Source organism: Garra rufa, chromosome 25 (assembly GCF_049309525.1).
Source record: "Garra rufa chromosome 25, GarRuf1.0, whole genome shotgun sequence".
Taxonomy (NCBI): domain Eukaryota; kingdom Metazoa; phylum Chordata; class Actinopteri; order Cypriniformes; family Cyprinidae; genus Garra; species Garra rufa.
This window is the reverse complement of record NC_133385.1, coordinates 37,046,760-37,068,079: the sequence shown is the minus strand read 5'-3', so window position 1 is coordinate 37,068,079 and position 21,320 is coordinate 37,046,760. Positions and strand designations below refer to the sequence as shown.

The window sequence follows — 21,320 nt, the reverse complement described above, 5'->3', positions numbered from 1 at the left end:
ACGCTGGGGGTGCTTCTTAAATTAGCAAGGGTGCTCTAATCTTAATATATCTTAATGAATCTTAACACTCATCTTTGTGCTGGTAAATCAGGTCCAGCACCTCGTTTGATAAATCCCCCTACTCACGCACCAATGAGAGGCATTCGTGTCTGTCATTTTTGCATTTTTAAATTCATTTTTATTTCAATGTCGTTTTGAATTTAACTATAAAATTGATTATACCTTTCGCAGTGCACTCAGATGGTTGTGGCAGAATTAGAGGTCGACTGATATAAGTTTAGAAATGTTGTGCATCCACTTATTATTAAAACTTCAAGATATCGGCCCTAAAAAAAAAAAAAAAATCAGCAGCACATATCGACCATCGGCTGACCTCTAAACATTAGCATCGGTTATAGAAAAACCCATATTGGTCAATCTATCTCTAGCTAGGATGAGAACCTAATGATTATGAAAATGATTATTTTTGATAATTATTTCATTTTAGTCAGGTTTTGCTAACTGTTGTTAGTTTTGTTGTAGTTGGCTAATAGCTTTTTTTTCCATTAAGTGCTGTTCGTATCTCCAGGAACAGGGTTGAGCAGCCCTGATTTACAGCAAAGAAACCATTTTATAGATTAAATAAAATACATATTTACCAAAGAAATGCAGAACTGAGAACTACTCCTGAAGAGAACTCAAAATATCTGCGACTGTCTGGAGCTAGGTTACACAAACTACTCTAAAATGTTTGAATAACAATAAAATTACCACGTTTTTTTTGTTTTTTTGAGGACATGTGCACACTATAAAAGCAACTGATGCAAGCTGGCAATCACTCAAGTTGGTCCACCAATGTAATTGTATGATTGCTCCTTACCTCTCCCTATACTCGCAATTTACAAATAAAGTCATCAAATTCTCTGCACATCAAATCTCTTATTTACATAACGTCCACACTGCTATGATGAGATGATTCCTGCTGAACACAACACCTGTTTCGCTGTTGCGTTCAAGAAATCAAACATATCTGTGATTGGCTACATTACTCAATGATACAAAAACACGCTGAAATAGAAACCGATCTCCAGAGCGCAAACCATCTCCATCTCATTTTCTCCTCCAACTTCAAAATCGTCCAACATTGTCGTTCTATGCCCATTCGCTCTGTAAACACTGGGTCGATACTTCCGCCTGCATGACGTGTGACCTTTCCAACGTGACTACATAATGCGTAAGGTCAGGCTAGTGCAAGAGCATTTGTGGTTAAAAACTACATAAATATATATATATTTTTTTTTAAGAAAATGACTGATCATTTCACTAGATACGACCCTTATTCCTCGGCTGGGATCGTGTAGAGCCCTTTAAGGCTCCATTAAAACTACAATTTGGACTTTCAACCCCTTGTCTCCAATTAAAGTCCACTATAGGGAGAAAATTTCTGGAATATTTTCCTCAAAAAACTTAATTTCTTTGCGACCTATTTGGATTATTTGGATTTATTTATTTATTTTATTCTGGAAGTGAACTATGAACTGCAAAATCCTCGTCAATGCAAAAAAAAAAAAACGACTCACCATCCATCTCTCTCTTCTCATCTTCTAGCTGCTGTTCCAGTGTCCTGATTGTCTCCTGCAGACGCTCCTGTTCTTCCAGCAGCGTGTGTCGCTCAGCACCGAACATCTACAGTTAGAGAGCAACATCAAACCAGTGCACACAGAAACCAGAACACCAGAAAAACTAAACACTACCACAAACACACCTCCTCTGAGCGACTGGACTTCTCGGATGCTATAGTAACCTGCTCTTCCAGCTTGCTGATTTGCTGAAGCAGCTTCCTGTTCTTGGCTTCCTCCTCGTCTAACTGGCCCTGAAGACGAAGGGCCTGTTCCTAAAAACAAAAACAAAGTCCAAACCGATTTACCACAACAACACTGCAAGATAAAATTACACTTAAGAACTACATCAGAAAATACTAATCTCTAAGTCAAACGATCAAAACGTTGAGTACCTGCATTTGTTTGAGTTCTTCAGTGAGGGCTTCGCAGGCGAGCTCGTTCATCTCAGGAGGCGGCTGTTCGCTCTGGATGTCATCGACTTCGATATTCTCGGCCTGCCCATTCAGATGGTCTGGGCTAGACAGCGGCACCAGGCGATTACGCAGGTTATAAGCTTTCGTGGGTGTAGTCAAAATCTGAGGAGCAGCAGTACTCATTAGAAGAGGATTCATTTGGTAATTGTTTAAAACAGACTAACAAAGTCTGAGCTATCTACCTTTATGGTCTCAGCATGAATCTTGTTGAGTTGAGACACTTCCTGTTTGCTGTGGGCCTTAGTGGCCTCTAGGATCTTCTCCAGATGTTTGTTGGACTTCTCGAGGTAGCGCTTCTCAGATTCCAGTTCAGCCAGCTGTTTTCTGAGGAATGATAATATTAATTTACCACCACTAAAAGCACTTAATTAAACAAGCAGAGTTACATGAATGCGACAGGAACATACTTGTTGACCTCCTTGAATTCCTCGAAGGCTTGAATTGTCGCTGTGAGCTCTGACTGTTTCTGCAGCAGCTGAACCTTCATCCTTTCCACTGAAACTGATGACAAAGTCTCCATAGTGACAGGGGTGGAGTAGATGGGCGGAGCTATGAATCAAGACAGTAACAGTAATTTAAGTGATCTGCCTGTGCTTCACATTTAAAGATAAAGACAAACATGGCACTGCAACTTAAGTTTTTGTTGTAGAGCCATTTAATTGATTCACATATTTAATTGCAATTATGACCTTTTTTTTGCAGTCAACATATTTAGGCTTTAAGGCAAGACACTGCAGGTGAATGGGGCAAAAATTAACTAATAGTTATCACCTTACTTACCCAGCTAATTGGTTACATTGATAATTGCTAGCATTTTTTGTATTACAAGTTTTCTAAAATGTTAGGTTTAAATATTAAGGTTTGAGGATCATTTATTTAAATATGCGCTAATTTGCATACATTTCTAGCACAAAAATCTAAACACTGGATGAAGTCAGTTTCAAAATTATTATAAAAAAAATTAACAAATTAGAGTCAAATGTTTTTACAGAGGGGATATTGGGTATCTCATTTTGTCTCCATAATTCAGAAAATACTTACAACAGACAGAAAGCTATGTATTTTTTACCATTTTTGGGGGAATACAATGTTGTATAAAATCAAGCAAATTATATACGAACAAATCCTTCTGTAAAAACCTTCAGAATATAGACAGGAAAAAAAAATAAAATAAAGTTTGGTGTGTGTAAGTGCTACTGAATGGAGATGTATGGCTCAGTGTAGGAGAAAAACGGCATTTAAAAATATTGAAATCTATTGACCCAAAAGATAAAGTACCCTAAAAGCAACAATGTCTTTGGGGTGTTTTCTTTGCAGTAGTCCAAAAAAAAAAAAACACTATGAAACGCCAAAAAGCCCAAAATCTCAATCTCAAACTTGACAGGTGCATAAAAAAACAGTGTTTTTGCCTGCAGTGTCTCCCCTTAAGTTAAGAAAACTAAATGGGCCTTAGTGTAATTTGACAATTTTTGCGAAAGACGTTTGTAGCATCAACTCATGCAACAGTGGTGTTCACCAGTTTGCAAAAGAAACAAAAAACATCCAATTCAAATGAACATTTAACAGCTAAGATCTTCACCTCCTGAGCTCTCCTCTGTTCTCTGAGCCTCCAGCAGCTGCAGGAAAGTTTTCTCCAGCGCGGTTAATGACTGAACCTTGGTCTCAACCGCAGATCTGACCGAATCCAGAGCTCGCAGGGCTTGAATCTCCTCCCGCAGGGCACAGTTTTCTGCTGCATACCGCATCATACGTGGGTGGTGCTCCACCTAACAAAGTATATTTACATACACGGTTGTAATTAAAGTTATAAAACTCCCAGAGAATGTAAGGATTTACAAATGTAAGCTTCCAGATTTATATTATTTTTTTATTGTTTATATATATCCATAAAAGCTTATGACTACAAGAAGATACTAAAAGCTTCGGATCGGTCGTAGAATGTTATTGAGTTGCATGTTATTAAAAATATTTGGTGTAATTTGAAGAAAGCAGCAGCAACATGAAAACCAAACACAATCAGTGAATTGGAAGCTTTTTTTTGTTTGTTTGTTTTTCTTTTTTTTTTTAAATCAACTGTATGTTGTTAGAATCAACATTTTGCGAATAAATTCCTCTACAGGCACCAAAAAAAAAAAAAAAAAATCACTTGCGCAATAGGACGGCTAAACCTGACTAACCAGCGGACCGATCTTGATGCACAGCATCTGAAATGATATTATGGTCATTCTGAAATGCCTGTCATAGTGATTCTGACAACAGACATCCATCTTCGAAAGCAAGATAGAATTTATTGTGTTTTGTCTGCTCTCTGAGGCGCACGTAATTTTGCAATTTTGTTTTTTGACTCGTTGGATGGAAACGGTGCTTATTCGCAAATTTTTATGCAATAATTCCAATTGTTTGCATAAGTTAAATTCCCAATTCGAATGGAAACCTGGCTATTGACTGGCTTAGCATCTCTCTTTCCTACATGAGAGCAAACAAATTAAAACATGGCTTAATATATGTTCCTCTGTGTACATAGTGTGTCTACCTGCTCTCGAAGCAGGCGTATCTCTTCTTGCAGCTGCTGTTTCTGCTGATCAGGGTCTAATCTCTGTCCTGACTGAAGCTCTTTCTTCAGCTGAGCGATATGATCATCTCTGAACTTCATGATCATGCGGTTAGACTGTATGAACTTCTCCTTCTGAGCCCAGGCAGCTTCCAACTGAGACACTTTCCCCTGAAGAGCCTGTAAGCAAGACAGCAGTAACAACTGTGATTAAGACAGAGCAGAATAAGGAGAATATGCAAATATGAAATATTATTTTAATTACCCTTTTTTATTATTTAATTATATTTGATTACTTTTTCATGCTTCATAATGGGCTTAAGATTTTGGGGTTAGATGACTAAATGGCGGGGACAGACTATGAGATCTCAATGAAATGCCTGTATGTGACCCTAAAGGGGACTCTGCAATTTTGACAGAGAGTATAATTTATTTGTGTGACGATCAACAGGCAAGATGACATGAGGTGTTCGTATTCAAAGCCTCATAACAATGTAATAAAGGCCATTTTAGGGCTGCCACTAACGACTGTTTTTATATTGATTAATCGATTAATCTAATCGACTAATTTCCCACAAAAAAAGAGACAATTTTACTTAAGAAAATTGTATTTTTAATAAGATAAATTAATTGGAGATGTTTTGTGATTATTAAATAATAATGAAACCATTAAAATGGAATCCAGAAAATTAATGGAAAAGAATTTGGTAAAAATAAAACTATAAAACTCAATTAATTAGACTTTTTGATTATTAGTATTTTAGTATAGAAAAATTAAAACTGAAAAAAAAAATGAATTTGGAAATAGAACAGATTACATAGGGCCTTATAATTAGTTTTTTTTGTGGTAATAAAAATGTTGATATAAGTGAGCAATAGTAGAGGTCGACCGATGTATCGGTTTTGACGATTAATCGGCACCGATAGTTGATTGCCGGAACTATCGGTTATCGGTAAAAATCCATGCCGATAGTTTTTCCGGATTGCGTTCTTTGCTGAAGCGGCTCACGCTCCGCTCCGCTGTCATAGAGTATGAGAGGTCAAGTCGACACCAGTGTTTAATGTTAGGATTTTTACCATATATTTGCGTTGGTTTATATCAAGCTGGTCATATTGTTAGCCAGCAAAGTTGCAGATTTAAAGACGTGACGTGAGAAAGCAAACTGTGTTCATTTAGCCGATAGAAATCCTGCTGCGCCACAGCGCGCCATTCATAGTTTTACATTACATCAAATCTGTCCCAAATCGTTGTTAATGTTCATAAAGACTTGACCCTGGGCTGGAAGATTGAGTATTGTGCATTTAAGCGAAACATTTGTATTTCTGTAGCTCTAATAAAGTCTGTACACTGTAAAAAGTAATACCTAGATCTAACTTATAAAAAGTGAGGCAAGTGGCTGCATTGGATGTTTTAAGTTCAGTCAACTTGCAGCCTTTTTTAAGTATAATAAACACTGTAATATTACTTAATGCAAATGCAACAAAATCAAGTTGACTTAACTAACAGTACTAGTATTACTCAGTTAGATAAACCTACTTTTATTGGTACATGCAACTTATTTATGGGTTGTTACAAGTAGCCTGAACTCATTTTAATTAGTTTTAATGAACTTTAATCATACGTGAATAAACATTTTAATTGAGTCCTGGCTATAACCTCAGAAAAAAAATGTCTATATTTTAAGCACTACAGTGATGAACTTTACATAATGAGCCCATTTGTAACATCAACTAAAATTGATGAAAGCTGTAGAACAGAAGTGTTGTTCCTTGTTAGAGTGTTAATTTCAACATTTGCTGATATATTGTTAAATTTTGAAGTTTATTTTGTTAACATTAATGAACTATGAAATAACTTTTAATGATCAATATATAATTAATATTAATATTTTTATTCATTTACAAAGTATGGTTTAGTACTTTTTTTAAAAATAGTAGAGCACTATTTTAGTTGCCTTTCAGTATCATTTTCAAAAACTATCGGTTAATTAATCGGTATCGGCCACTATGGTCCAACCTAGCTATCGGTAAAAACCAATATCAGTCGACCTCTAAGCAATAGCCTTTAAAATTACTTAAAATACATATATATAATAGCAATGAGGCAATAATAATTAGTTCAAATAAAGCATCAAAAGCAAGAAATCGTATGCATTTCAATAGTTTTGTGCAATAAAACCATAATATATTATAAATAATATAGCTAATGTACATTACGCATTACAACAAACGCCCGAAGAGGGCGCCAACGGTCTGATGATTGTTTTTACACGTCACTGCACCAATACGTTTAATATCGACTGAACAACATTTAAGTCAAACGTCCACTTAATCTTTAATATCTGGCCATATCTCATATACCACAGATACGCTATAGCCACAGTCATTTAATGAATATGTGGACTTCAAAATGCGTAAACTCAGAGGGTTTAAACTTTTATTTTGAAATTGTGACTTAGCATAATGAGAATGATATTGACGTATTCTCCTGAGTTTGCACAGGTTTATAAATGATTTACCTTATAAATCTGATGAAATGACACATGTTGCATTCCCAGATGAACGTTATAATAAACCCAAACTTACAACAACATGCAGAGATGGAGTTTGAGACACATGTAATTGATAACAGTTCCTGTGAACGGAGCTGCTGTGAGACGCACATAACCTACACGTAAACTGTATGTGTACTAAATGTTTCTTAAAAAAGACGGTTGTTAACAAGTTGTTAAATGGGACTACAGGCCTGTCGGAGACATTGAACGTCACCACGCACAACAGTTTATCAATTTATGTTTTCTAAATGTAGTATAATTTGTAGTACAATTAATTGTAGAATAACCAAACCAAGTTAGTTCCCCGTGTTTTGTACTATCTTTAGATGGTGTTTTTTTTTTTTTTTTTGCTTTGCTCCGATTCTGAAATGCAACTAATAGATTTGTATGGAAGATTCTGGTTTTATTACTGATGTAACCAGCGGAGACTCTGGGTTCATACCATGAGGTAAATTAATTTTACTATTATTCTATGTAAACACTATGATTACAGGCTTTACATGGTCGCGGTGAAACTTTACTGACGCATAGTGCTTGAAGCCACATTAAAATTAAATGTTAACGGCCAAATGAAGTTTTTAGAAAGAAGAAAGATTGAGGATTTTCTAGAAGCACAGATAAAATAACATTGTGTAACCACTCCAACAAAAAGATAGCTGGAACTATTATTCACTAAAATAAATTTAATCTTACCATAATTAAACATCTGTTCACTCTGCTGTTATTTAATAATTTCATGCACTAGATTTTTAGTAAATACTACGCAGAGACTCGTTTTGAATTAAAATATCCATATTAATCAAGGATTTATTGACTTTTAATGGACCCCATATGTGCTTTAGTTTTGATTATTTAATTTATTCAGAATCAGTCCTTAATGTTTATTATTATTGTTTCATTTCAGTTTTATTTTGGCTCTAGTTTTGAATTTATTCCAGTTTTATATGAAAAGGTTACTGTAACATGGAATAAAATTCACCCACAGAGTAAATCCTTTATACTAAACATGCTTCTAAAAATAAGTTTGATAAAGGTTGTCGGAAACGCAGTGGTGGTGAAGTCGAAGGCGAGCGACCGAAGAAGTCCGTTTCTAGCCTAAGTTTAGCTTTTTAGTTCTGGCGCTTTTATTTAGGCTTCAAAATTCATACAAGTTGTATTTTTTTTGTGTGAGGATTATCTTGATGGACAAAACGTGTAAGTTTCAAAAACAATGGTTGAACTGCACAGAGCTTATTTTTTTTGCGATAATCTAAAACCCTTGGAAAAATCCACATATAATAAACCTGTATTGCTTTAATTATTTAACTAAATCGTAGCATTTGTGAATTCACAATTATGCTTAATTACGGTTTTTAAGTGGGTTTAATACATAATGCAGCCTTGGAAAACAGTCTAATAAAGAGTTTAATGGATTCTCGTCCATTAAATGTGCCACTTCCGTTATTTTGCCAGTTAGTAGACGCGGGCAAAATGAAATCAAGGATTTTTAAAAATTGAATAGTCGATTCGAATCAACGAATCGTGACAGCCCTAGTCCATTGATTATTGATATTGATTTAATTCAACAACAAGCATCTGCACAGAAAAGGCACCTTCTTCTCCTCCTGTGCTTTCTTCCAGAAATTCATGGCCTGAATGAACTGCGTCTTATAGGAAACCTCAGTGTCAGAGTGTGCTGCAACACAAACATCAGTTTAATCAGTAATAAATTAATGAACGTTGTGTGTTTAGACAAAGGGATCGTCTGTGTGAGCTCTGTAATGTGTACCTGTTTCCTGGTCTGTTGGTGTAACCTCTGTAATGCGTGCTTGTGAAAGCGCATTTGCGAGCTGCTCCTTTAGTTTTCTCACTTCTGCTTGCAGTTGTCTGACATTTCCCTGAGTGTCCTCATTTACCATAGCCTACAGACAGACACGCACACAAATATAGCCTTCTCATTGCATTCTTTAAGAATATTAAAAAAGATAATGACTGTTTGGCTGGATAATTGTGTTGTTCAACCTAACCTTATTTTTGATGAGTTTGGCTCTCTGAGCGAAATGCAGAGTGGAGAGCGTTTCTCCAAAGCACTTGGAACCAGGATGAACGTTAGCGATGATGTACGTCTTAGCGTTTCCCCCTAGAGAGTCCTGATAATGTGAACAGCAATTAGACACAATTTACTAATCTGCGTATTAAGAGACACATTAATAAAGAGCGCTCACCCTGAGCAGGAAGGTCAGTTTCGAGTCTCTATAACAAATGTGGCGGTTCTTCCCATTCGACACATCCATCAGGGCCATGATCACCTGACCAAGACACATCAGTGACCGGTTTATGCTGCTCGCCTCCTAAAACATACAAGTCAAGAGGTTAGAGTTTCATTTAAAGTTATAGCAGTGGAGTAACAGAAATGTCTTCAAAGCAGCTGTTCTCAAACTGTTCCGCTGTAAATCACCAGTAAAAAGTGTGTTTAACAAGTAAATGTTGAATTAATGTATACATTAGCATAGTTTATTAACTGTAGCCTCACTTTCCAATCTTTACATTACTACAATTTAACAGATTTTTGATCCACATTAGCTGTAATAGGTCGATTTTAACATATTTGAAACAAAATCAAGTTGAATATTACTGTAATATAATATGCACTATAACACAGGGATTAAAGCAAAAAAAATTGACTCAACAGTTTTCCTCGGCCAAACACAATTCCTTTTGTTCTTCTTAGGAGCAATTTTCCTCCTAATTAAAAAATATTTGATAATCAAAAATACTGATAAAAAAAAGTAGCCTTCCTAATTATATTTGACTCCTTAAAGTGATTTACAGGGGCATTTTCCTTTTACCTTTGTAATAGCATTTTTCAAATTTTATTAAAAGTATTAAAACAATATAATAGTAAGCAGAATAAGACAAATCAGTTACTAATCATATGAAATTAGAATTAATAAAAAAAAAATGTTTGTACTACAGAGGTGCACAGAAGAACACAAAAGTGGCTTTTATGTGCACTTTCAGACATTTAATGAGGCTCATTTAATGAGGTGCCATTAGTGCAAATAAATTAAAAACTTTATGTTGAGATTATATTCAAAATTTAATATTTAAAACATTAGAAATATTGCATCATTTAAATAACTAAAATTATACGTTAAAAATAAAACTAAATCCGCAAACAGGTGGCGGCAAGTCACTGATTGTATCACTAATTATGAATCACTGACTCATTAGATTAGTCAAAAACGCACTTTCATTCATAAATGAAACACGGCTGTTTGCTTTTAGAGATGTGTACTTGTGTAGCAGCTGAGCTGTTACTTTATTTTGGAACTATTTTCGTTGATGAAAGAGTAACGTCAGAGTTATAGTCAGACAACGTAACTCATTTAATATTAACTTCTTGTTTATTGAACTGTTGTATTAAATCAATATTATATTTGCAAACTCCCTTTACAATTATTAAAAGCTGTCAATCTCCTTATCGCGATCTGTGGGCGCACAGAAAATAGTGTAAGAATAAAAATAAGCAAGACTCAAAAGCACGTGCAAAGATACATTCCAATGAGTGTTATTAATACCTGCGCCAAAGTTATTTTCTGTGTTTTTTTGCTAATTATCCGACTGTGAATAATGCGAGCGGAGTCACCATGTTAGAAACTGCAGCCGTGTCTCTTTTCCCCTCATTTTTATTAAATTGATGGAAAGTAGATGGTTGTAGACTCGCTGCAATTAACGGAAATCAGTTGTAGCGTCAGAGAACTTTAATCCCTGTGTAATAATGATAAAACTAGAAATAATACTAATAATAGTAGCAGTAATAACAAGTGTTCTTGTTAAACCTGAACCTAAACCTTTAATTTGTTTGAAAATTGAAAGATATCGAGGTCAGTTTCCAGCATAAGCACCTTGAGTCGTGAACCCTCTGCATGCGTGTCTCTCTGTCTCTCAGAGCCGGCAAGATCCACCAGGTTGAGCTGAGAGGTTCTGATGTTGACCACTTCCTGTCCAGTCTCCTTTGATTCCAGCGTCATGGTGAACACTGCATGTGAACGAGAGGACTCACGGTTCATTGAGGTGGACGCCACTCGCCTGTTCCTCCATCCCATCGACAAGACCTGCACACACAAACATGCAGAACTAAGTCATAAAGCTCCAAACAAATGCCAAAATCATCAAAATCAAAAACTTGTGTAGGACCTGATAGGCCTCTGCAGCAGATGCTGCATATTTCTCCACGGCTCCTTCTACAAAGACGCCCCTCTTGATGTCCTCTCGCAGGAACAGGCTGGTAGACACACTGTCCAATAGGTCATAAATCTGCTCATTGTAGATCTCGATGAATGAACACTTGCAGAGGAAGCTCTTCGTCCCACCAGACTGCAAATAAAAAAGGTTATTGCAACTTATCACAGAATTCTGACTTTTTTTCTCAGAATTGTGTGATATAAACTTGCAATTCTAAAAAATAAAGTTGCAATTGTGAGTTAAGTCAGAATTGTGAGATATAAACTCGCAATTCTGTCAACATATCAGTCTTCAAACATTTTTCTTTTTTCTCCTCAGAACTGGACTTTACAACTCTTAACTGCGAGTTTATGTCTCACAATTCTAAGGAAAAAAAGTCAGAATTGCGAGATACAAACTCGCAATTGTAAGAAAAATATTTGCAATGTATGTATGTGTCGTGCACTTAATGATAAAATTCTTTGTAAAGCACTTTAATGCAGATTTACACCACAAAAAGGTCTTATGATGCATCTATCTACAATGTATTGTAACCAGTGTTGGGGTAATGCATTACAAGTTACATGAGTTACACAATTAGATTAGTTTTTCCAAATAACTAGTAAAGTAATGCATTACTTTTAAAATGAACAAAGAAATATATTTCCTTATTTCTTTTTTTTCCAAAGAAGTTATGCAAGTTACATTTTCTCAGGATTACTGAAATAAATAAATAAATAAATAAAAACTGATTGTTACAATGTAATGCAACAATGAACTTTTTGAACAACAATTTGAACTTTGTATCAGTCAAAATGGTACTTCACCCAAAAATGGAAATTATGTCATGTATTAACCGGAGTGTTGTTCCAAACCTTTGAGTTTCTGTCATCAGTTAAGCACTGAATAAGATATTTTGAAGAATGTTGTTAACAAAAGTTGATGGTAGTCATTGACTTTTGCAGGATTTTTTGTTGTTCATACCATGGAAGTCAATGGCTACAGTCAACTGTTTTAGCTAACAACATTCTTCCAAATATATTATTTTGTATCCAACAAAAATACGAATCTCACACTGTTTGGAAAAAGTTGAATTTAAGACAGAATTTCTCTTTAAACTTAAAATCACCATTTTTTTTCTTTCAGCAAAACAAATCCCACATTACAAAGTCCTACTATGTTACTATGTTTTTGTTTTGTTTTTTTTCACTGAAGTGGCTACACCACCACAGACAGTCCAGTTCATTAAATTAAATTAACCACATATCAAGCTTTATTATTATTTGATTGCAGAATTTTAGTTTCTAAATAAAAGTACTTCTTGATTCCTAATCATATGAATATGCACAGAATTTAAACAGCATGATACCTTAAATAATGCAATGCGACATTTATCTGAAATTTTATATTCAATGAAACCCGTCTTACCCGTTCCACCTCTCTATTGATGATGAAGAAGAGGTATTCAAAACTTCGAGGAATAACACCACGCAGTTCATCAGAAAAATTATCCAGCTCTGAGGGACCTGCACACACAAAATACAATCACCTTTACTTGCGTGTATCTAGACAAACTTTCATACAGCTCTTACCAAATACACTATATTGCCAGAAGTATTGGGACACCCCCGTCTAATGAACAGGTTTGACTACTTTAGTCATTTCCATGTGTAAAAATCTTAATGTTTAAGCATATAATGTTATTCTAGGGGATTGTGTTCTTCTAATTTAACAGCAACAGTTTTGACCGGACCCTCTTCTATTCTAACATGACAATTGTGTATAAGGCAAGGTTTAAATAGTAATGATTGATTCAGTCAGTGTGGAAGAACTTGACTGATCTGCATAAAGCCAAGTCCTAATCTCAGTTGAACACCTCTGGAGTGACTTCAAATGCAGACCTTGAGCCAAAAACTCATCACCAAACACCAATGACTTGTACATACACCATGGACAAGAGTATTCGGACACCCCCTTCTTTAGAACAGAAAAAGACACTTCCAAAACTGTGGCAACAAAGATGAAAATGCATGTTTTTAAAAATGGTATTTCCATCTCTGTTGTTGTTTTGGAGGTGTCTAAAAGTCATTGGTGTTTGGTGATGAGTTTTTGGCTCAAGGTCTGCATTTAAAGTTACCTCAGAGGTGTTCTCAATAAAAAAAAAAAACTCATTTACATTTGGAAAGTATTTTTTTGTTTAGCAAATTTGCAGCAAATTTTTTGGGTGAACTATTTCTAAGTTGGTAGCCCTCAAGTCTACCCAAGTGTACTAGAAGAGCAACCACATACTTCATAATGCAGTTACTCATTTTAACATCTGAAAGACCTGAAAACTACCACGTGAAATATTTAGCTAGAAAAGTGGGTTTTAGCTAATTTTCTTGCTGAAAATCATTGCAGTAGATAACATTTTATTTTTATCTCAAGTGTCCAATTACTTTCTGGAAGCTATATAACTACAGGGTTTCTACAGATATAAACAAGTGAAACTTAAGACTGTTAAGACATTTTTAATACCGCCTTAAATAAAAAAAAGACCTAACCCGGTAATGAAAATACGCTTTATATTACATGCATACAGTATCTATAATATTTAATGTGTTTAATGTAAAAAGAAAACTAAATTTAAAAACTAAAATGTCATTAATGATATTACAACAATATACAGTGAACTTATACACTGTTATATTAAAAGAACACTCCCCTTTTATTTTATTTTATTTATTTTTTTTGGAAATAGGCTCATTCTCCAACTCCCGAATTAATAAGTTGAGTTTTACTGTTTTGAAATCCATTCATCCGTTCTCCTGTTCTGGCAATATCACTTTTACAGGGTTCTTGCAGGTTTCAGTTAGTTACATGTAAGACCTTTTTAAGACCTTTTAAGACCATTATGTGTGAAGTTTAAGACCAACACGACACATACTGTAAATAGAAACATTAGAAATTCTTAAATATTCTAGTTTTTATTGATACACTTAGAGAAAAATATCAAAGAAACTCAGCAAGAAAACAGATGAAAATACTGAACTTCTGATATCCATATTCCCAACACAACACTAGTACATACAACCTAACCCTACATATGTCTGAGTTCATCCCCTTTAGCATCAATCTCAGTTTCAAGGGCTTTCAGTTCTGCAAGTTTTTCTTTGTGTGCCCTTCTCAGGGCATTGGACTTTGAGAGAAGCTGAGCCATCTTGGAGCCTGCCGTGCCCTTTAGTTTGTTCTGCTAGTGCATCTGCCTCCCTGACAAGACAGGCAGACACATCTTCTAAGTTTGTCTTTCTTTTCTTAAGGTCCACCAGACACTGCTCAGCCAGCTTTCTTTTCTGATGCGCTCTTGATCAAGCTATACCAAATCTTGCTATATAAGTGATCTTGTTCGGTCCGCACGTAAACGTTTTTGCAATGTTTGAGTCGGGGAACATTACCTGGAAAACATCACTAATATTATTGTTACTGTTATATGACATATGTTTTGTCACGGTGTGGAGAATCCAAAGTACCTCCGATTTTGAAGTCTCAGTGGATCCGAAAGTAGCCCGAAGATCAGACCGACTCGACGAAGCTGTAACGTTATTGCCTTGGAGTCCGGAGGGACCAGGCATCGACAATGATGTAGGCCTAGGCAGCTGGGATGCCGAACAGAACTGCGAGATGGTTTGACTCTGCTGAAGGTTTTTCATGGCAAGCTGGTGTTTGTCCGCTTTGGCATGAGACGAATATCTTCTTGCATATTTTGCAGTGAGCTTCATATATACTGCTGGGGACAGCTTGTAACCAACTGCAAAACTCGCCCTTATCGAGCCAAGTCACGTTAAACACACACTTCCCCATGATCTTTGAAAACTACACGCTCGACGACAGCCCTGACTTAACCTTGCACGAATTCGGCGGGCAGGTAGCCTAGTGAACAAACTTCCTTCATTTTATTGGCGGGTTACATACCGCCACCGACTTTACAGGAGTTATACCTGCAGTGATCACGCAATGGGATTATCATCATCACGTAGCCTACTAGAAAACAAAACAACCAATTATTAGTTCTACAGCGTTTTAATATTTTATTTTTGGCGGACAACGCTTGAACACAATTAACAAAATGAACGAAGGTAAGAATTTTAAGACTTGGGTAAATTAAATTTAAGACCTAAACTTGTGTTTTTTAGGCTTTTTGAGGCCTTAGATTTAACTTTCTGAATTTAAGTCTTTTTTAGACTTTTTAGGACTCCGCGGTAACCCTGCTTTTAGCATAGCTTAGCATAGATCATTGAATCCTATTGGACCAATAGCATCACTTTTAGACAATGACCAACGAGTTTCGATATTTGTCCTATTTAAAACTTGACTCTTCTGTAGTTATATCGTGTACTAAGACCGGCGGAAAATGTAAAGCTGCGATTTTCTAGGCTGACAGGATTAGGAACTACACTCCCATTCCGGCGTAATAGTCGAGGAAGTTTGCTGCCGTAATATGGCCAAAGCAGGCGCAGTAATATCACTCAGCACAACGTGACCAACTGCATAGACAGGGAGCGCTTGTCATTGGAAGTTACCTAGCTGGGAACTAATTTCAGACGCTGTGTGATATTACTGCACCTGCTTCGGCCATGTTACAGCAGCAAACTTCCTTGACTATTACACCAGAATGGGTGTGTAGCTCCTAATCTTATCGGTCTAGAAAAAAAAAAAATCACAGCTTTACATTTTCCGCCGATCTTAGTACACAATATAACTACAGAAGGGTCAAGTTTTAAATAGGACAAATATTGAAACTCGTTGGTCATTTTTGAATGCGATGCTGTTGGTCTCATAGGATTCAATGATCTATGCTAAGCTATGCTAAAAGTGTTAACACCAGAACAGGAGAACGGCTGAATGGATTTCAAAACGGTAAAACTCAACTTATTAACTCGGGGGGAGTTGGAGAATGAGCCTATTTCCCTAAAAAAGTGGAGTGTTCCTTTAAATTAACACTGGGAATTTTGCTGTGTACATGGTGTGTACAGTGGAGTGTTCCTTTAAAGGGGTGCTATTATGCTTTTTCACTTTTTGAACTTTAGCCAGTGTGTGGAGTGTATGTTTGGGCATAAAAAAAAACATCTACAAAGTTGCAAATCTCAAAGTCCACTCCAAAGAGAGATATATAGTTTTTAAAAAGTCCCTTTTCAAGAACTACAACGAATGGCTGATTGCTTCGGCGTTTGTTTTCCGCATGCAATGATGTCACAACGTGGTATCCCGCCTACAGAAATTCAATTTGTTAGCGGGTTGGGGATTAGTCTAACTTTAGCATGTATTATGGACGAGCCGCAGGTCGTCTCAGCTTTAACTAAAGAGTCCGCGAACTGCTCCGGAATACATGCTGGAGCGGCGCCAACATTGACTAGTGATCATCCGTAGATGCGTCGGAGCCGCGCCGTAGACGTGCAGTGTGTGGTAAGACATTTATTCATCATACAGTGTAGATAGCTTCACTAGCCTTATGGTTTCGGGCATGTAAATACATTAGCACAATAATGATGATATCATGTATCGGTGATCTGACGATAGGACCAACAATACTGTTGCGTTTTATTAACTCACCTTTCATGCATAATAGGTGTATATGACTTCGTTCTTTCAGACTAATGCAATCGGAGTTACATTAAAAATAATCCCAGCTCTCCCAAGATTAAGAACTGAACGGTATAGACGAGTGTTTCTCCCCATCAGTCCAAAACAAGTCGATCCACAATAAAAAATTGTCTCACATGGCTCCGGGCAGCCGGTAAAAGCCTCCTTTAGTGATCCGATGTGTTTTTGTAAAAAAAAAAAATATCCATATTTAAAATGTAAGAATCACTTTAATCTAGTTTGCTGCTTTGGGAAGGGGCGCAGCAGGGCGGAACCCGGTCTATGCTGTTTGCCAATCGCAACGCAGTGGGACTTCTGACCAATCACAACACATTTGGTTTTTCGGAAGGCGGAACCCGGAACTAATCGAGCCGTTTGTGCCAGCCTGGGGAGATAGCTATTGTAATAATGTGAATTATGTGAAAAATAATGCGTTTTTTGAACCACCAAGCACCAAGCATGAGAGCATGTTCAAGTACACCCCCAAAACAAAATAAAGACTTTGTAAAAGAGCATAATAAACCCATTTAAGTTATACACTGTTAAGTTATGTTATATACATAACTTGTATGTTATTGCTCTTTTGTTGTTTTTGATTGCTCCCATTGTCCTCGCTTGTAAGTTGCTTTGGATAAAAGTGTCTGATAAATGTCTAAATGTAATGTAACTTTTCATATCAGCAGACAATATTTCATACCAAAATATATTTATAAGCAATATTTTCATCAGTGTTCAACTTTAACATACATTATATATATATATATATATATATATATATATATATATTTTTTTTTTTTTTTTTTACCTTTATAAAGGCCTATTTTTTTTTTTACTTTTTAAATGTATGCATCATTCATTTCAAATTATTACAATTCAACAATACATTCTAAAGGGCTGTTACCAGGCAGATTAAATAATTTACACTGCAAAATTACAAGTGTGATTAATCTTATAACATTATTTATATATTATTTATGTTTTAAATACATTCATAAATTTACAAACAAGAAATGTTTGGGGGAATCTTTGTTCTGTCCAATGACTGTAAACAGTCATTAGGTCCGTCAGACTGAACATATTTTAGTGGTAATGTGACCAAAAATATTTAAGACCCATTGAATCTGAATTTGAGACATTTTAAGACTTTTTAAAGACCCGTGGACACCCTGAACTAGCAGACCTACAGACTAAAGACTTCATCACTTACCCAGCATGGTGAAAGTCTTTCCTGAGCCCGTCTGTCCACTGAAAAACAAATCACACCACATCATGAATATCACACAGCTCTAAAAATTTTTACCACAAGCCACACAGGAACTCACTAGGCAAAAATGGTCCCGTTGTATCCATTCATGCACGACTCCACAATGTTTTTAGCCACACTGGAGAAAACCTCCTCCTGAGAGACATAAAGAACAGAGGTGAGATGGTTACCCAGCAGTGTTTAGATTTATCTTCTAGAAGATGAGTTCTTACCTGGCTTGTGTTCATGTCAGCCACATGGTCGTATGTAAAGGTCCGAGGCTCTGGTTTGCAGTGGAGCCTGACAGTGTGCGGCGAGGTGACTGTCAAACATAGACTGTGATCTCCGTCTGTCGTCAACCCAGTGCCTTGAGTCAACGGCCGAACCCTCACAAACACCTTGATGGCATCTCCATCACTGCTGGATGAGTTTAGATGGATAGTTCACCAAAAAATGTCAATTCTGTCTCTTAACCTATATGTGACCCTGGACCACAAAACCAGTCTTAAGTAGCATGGGTATATTTGTAGCAATAGCCAAAAATACATTGTATGGGTCTTTTATGCCAAAAATCATTAGCATATTAAGTAAAGATCATGTTCCATGAAGGTATTTTGTAAATTTTCTACCATAAATATATAAAAACTTGATTTTTGATTAGTAATATGCATTGCCAATGACTTCATTTGGACAACTTTTAAGGTGACTTTCTCAATATTTAGATTTTTTGCACCCTCAGATTGCAGGTTTTCAAATAGTTGTATCTCAGACAAACATTGTCCTATTTTAACAAACAATGTGTGACCCTGGACCACAAAACCAGTCATAAGGTTAAATTTGACAAAAATGAGATATATACATCATATGAAAGCTCAATAAATAAGCTTTCTATTGATGTATGGTTTGTTAGGATAGGACAATATTTGGCTGAGATACATCTATTTGAAATCAGAAATCTGAGGATGCAAAAAAAATCAAAAAGACTGAGAAAATCACCTTTAAAGTTGTCCAAATTAGGTTCTTAACAATGCATATTACAAATCAAAAATTACATTTTGATATGTTTACAGTAGGAATTTTACAAAAAATCTTCATGGAACATGAACTTTACTTAATTTCTTAATGATTTTTGGCATAAAAAAAAAATCTAAAATTTTAACCCATGCAATGTATTTTTGGCTATTGCTACAAATATACCCCAGCGACTTAAGACTGGTTTTGTGCTCCAGGGTCACATATATCAATGGAAAGCTTATATACACAACTTCCAGATGACAAATTTACAGTTATGATTGGTTTTGTGGTCCAGGGTCACATATGCATTTCTTTCTTTTGTTGAAAACAAAAAGTTGGTAACAAAACAGTTGACAGTAGCCACTGACTACCATAGTAGGTTACTATAAACATTCTTTAAAATATATATTTCTGTGGGTTGAACAGAAGAAATAAACTCTTACAGGTTTGGAGCAACTTGGGGGCGAGTAGGGGAGAGTGGGGATGGTTGCAACAAGGGGCAGTTGCAAAATTGCTTATTTCTTCAAGCAGGAATAAGATACAGTGATAATATTCATACTGCACATGCTTTATTGGCCCCTCATACTTCCTGGAAGAAATCAGCCACATGTGATCATTCCTTCTACCCAAAATTGTTTTCTTGGTAAAAAAGTATTTTTTTTGTTGTAAGTTGTTGTAAGTTGTTTGTGTGACGAATTGTAAAAACATAACATTTTAATCAGTGCGTTCTTAGTTTCTAATAGGCATAGCTAGCGTGTGCCAATGATATGTTGTCAAGCTAATATACCAATTTTTATCATGGCTATCACTGTAGGGACACACTGTTGCAACCGTCCTAACATGCTGTCCCCTACCACAATATTGATTTAAAAGCTTGCCATAACATTACACAATTGTAATTTTATAATGATAATACTAATGAACCCCTTTAATAGTTAGTTATCTCTCTTTATTTTTAAGTGAATAGGTAAAAAATCTACTTTTCATTTACTATTCCTTGCTTTTTTTTTTTACAGCCAATTTACCTTATTAAAGACCACGACTGTGCACAAATAAAATAAAGAAATTGCAAAATGATATTTAAGAAAGATTTAATTACATTTTATTGAATGTTGCAACTGTCTCCTAATGTGGGGGCGGTTGCAACATTTCACTTTGTCTATTTAAGTGTAAATTGTATGTATATTATCATATGTACACATGTTTTAGCAATATGGGTGAGTAGCTGACAGGTGCTGCTTTACTGTATAAAAATTTTGGCTTTCTAATACAAACAGTCTCTGAGAAACTAAAGGAAATGCAAAAAGTGTTGCAACCATCCCCACTCTCCCCTAAATAAGGTCAGATTTGACATGTTTGTGTCTTAGCAAAAACTAATTGTTTGAAATATCACTTTATCATAATGTCCCAGTCATTTAGCCAAATTAATAACTTCATAACCAACGAAGACTTAAAGAACAATGTGCTACTAATTTGTTTCTGTCAGACAAATGTCACCAAACTAGTATTTGCTAATTAAGCGATCTGTTATAAACACTGTAAAAAAGGTTATTTGAATCGTACTTGGTATATAAAATAGCTGTAATCTCGTTTATTCTTAAACACTCATCTGTTACTGTTATCTATGAACCGTAGTATTTTTAGATGTGTGTTATTTGTTTATTTGTTTACCTGCTGGCGTTTGACTCCGTCGCTGCTACACAGGAAACATAAACGATACAATTCATTTAAAAAGCAAAACATTAGTAAACAAGATGCTAATATAAACGACAACAAAAGCTCGTCAGTAACGTAAACATTAGCGTGAACTACCCTCCAATAACAACTTTTGTTTAGTAGATGTAACGTTAGTTAATAAATAAGGCAAACATTTCGGATATTTATTTCAGTATCATGCGAAGATTGCAAACAATACATTAACTCACGGTATGAGTAAATAATCCTCACCTTTGCCTTTAATATTCATGATTCATTCCGATATGTCTCCTCCGTTCATGTAGGAAGGGTACAAAATTTGGCGCCTCGTTCTTCTTCTTCTTCTTTGGGTTTTAACGGCAG

The 21,320-nt window shown here is 35.7% G+C and overlaps 2 protein-coding genes across 2 annotated transcripts in view; one reads left to right on the top strand and one right to left on the bottom strand.

Moving 5' to 3' along the window:
• kif15 (kinesin family member 15) overlaps window positions 1–21,290 on the bottom strand; it is a 59,160-nt gene extending 37,870 nt beyond the window's left edge. The window contains exons 1-19 of the mRNA XM_073832379.1: window positions 21,210–21,290; window positions 20,934–20,958; window positions 18,482–18,668; window positions 18,328–18,404; window positions 18,213–18,250; window positions 12,815–12,912; window positions 11,360–11,539; window positions 11,068–11,277; window positions 9,385–9,510; window positions 9,187–9,309; window positions 8,949–9,081; window positions 8,773–8,855; window positions 4,608–4,805; window positions 3,654–3,840; window positions 2,482–2,623; window positions 2,257–2,398; window positions 1,994–2,176; window positions 1,745–1,873; window positions 1,560–1,665 (exon numbers count right to left, since the gene is read on the bottom strand). Coding sequence (XP_073688480.1) covers window positions 1,560–1,665; window positions 1,745–1,873; window positions 1,994–2,176; window positions 2,257–2,398; window positions 2,482–2,623; window positions 3,654–3,840; window positions 4,608–4,805; window positions 8,773–8,855; window positions 8,949–9,081; window positions 9,187–9,309; window positions 9,385–9,510; window positions 11,068–11,277; window positions 11,360–11,539; window positions 12,815–12,912; window positions 18,213–18,250; window positions 18,328–18,404; window positions 18,482–18,668; window positions 20,934–20,958; window positions 21,210–21,228 — 2,386 coding nt within the window. The 5' untranslated portion in view covers window positions 21,229–21,290. The remainder of the gene's footprint in view (window positions 1–1,559; window positions 1,666–1,744; window positions 1,874–1,993; window positions 2,177–2,256; window positions 2,399–2,481; window positions 2,624–3,653; window positions 3,841–4,607; window positions 4,806–8,772; window positions 8,856–8,948; window positions 9,082–9,186; window positions 9,310–9,384; window positions 9,511–11,067; window positions 11,278–11,359; window positions 11,540–12,814; window positions 12,913–18,212; window positions 18,251–18,327; window positions 18,405–18,481; window positions 18,669–20,933; window positions 20,959–21,209) is intronic.
• The window catches only part of LOC141301232 (uncharacterized), an 80,276-nt gene that overhangs the window by 52,832 nt on the left and 6,124 nt on the right, over window positions 1–21,320 (top strand). The window lies entirely within an intron of this gene.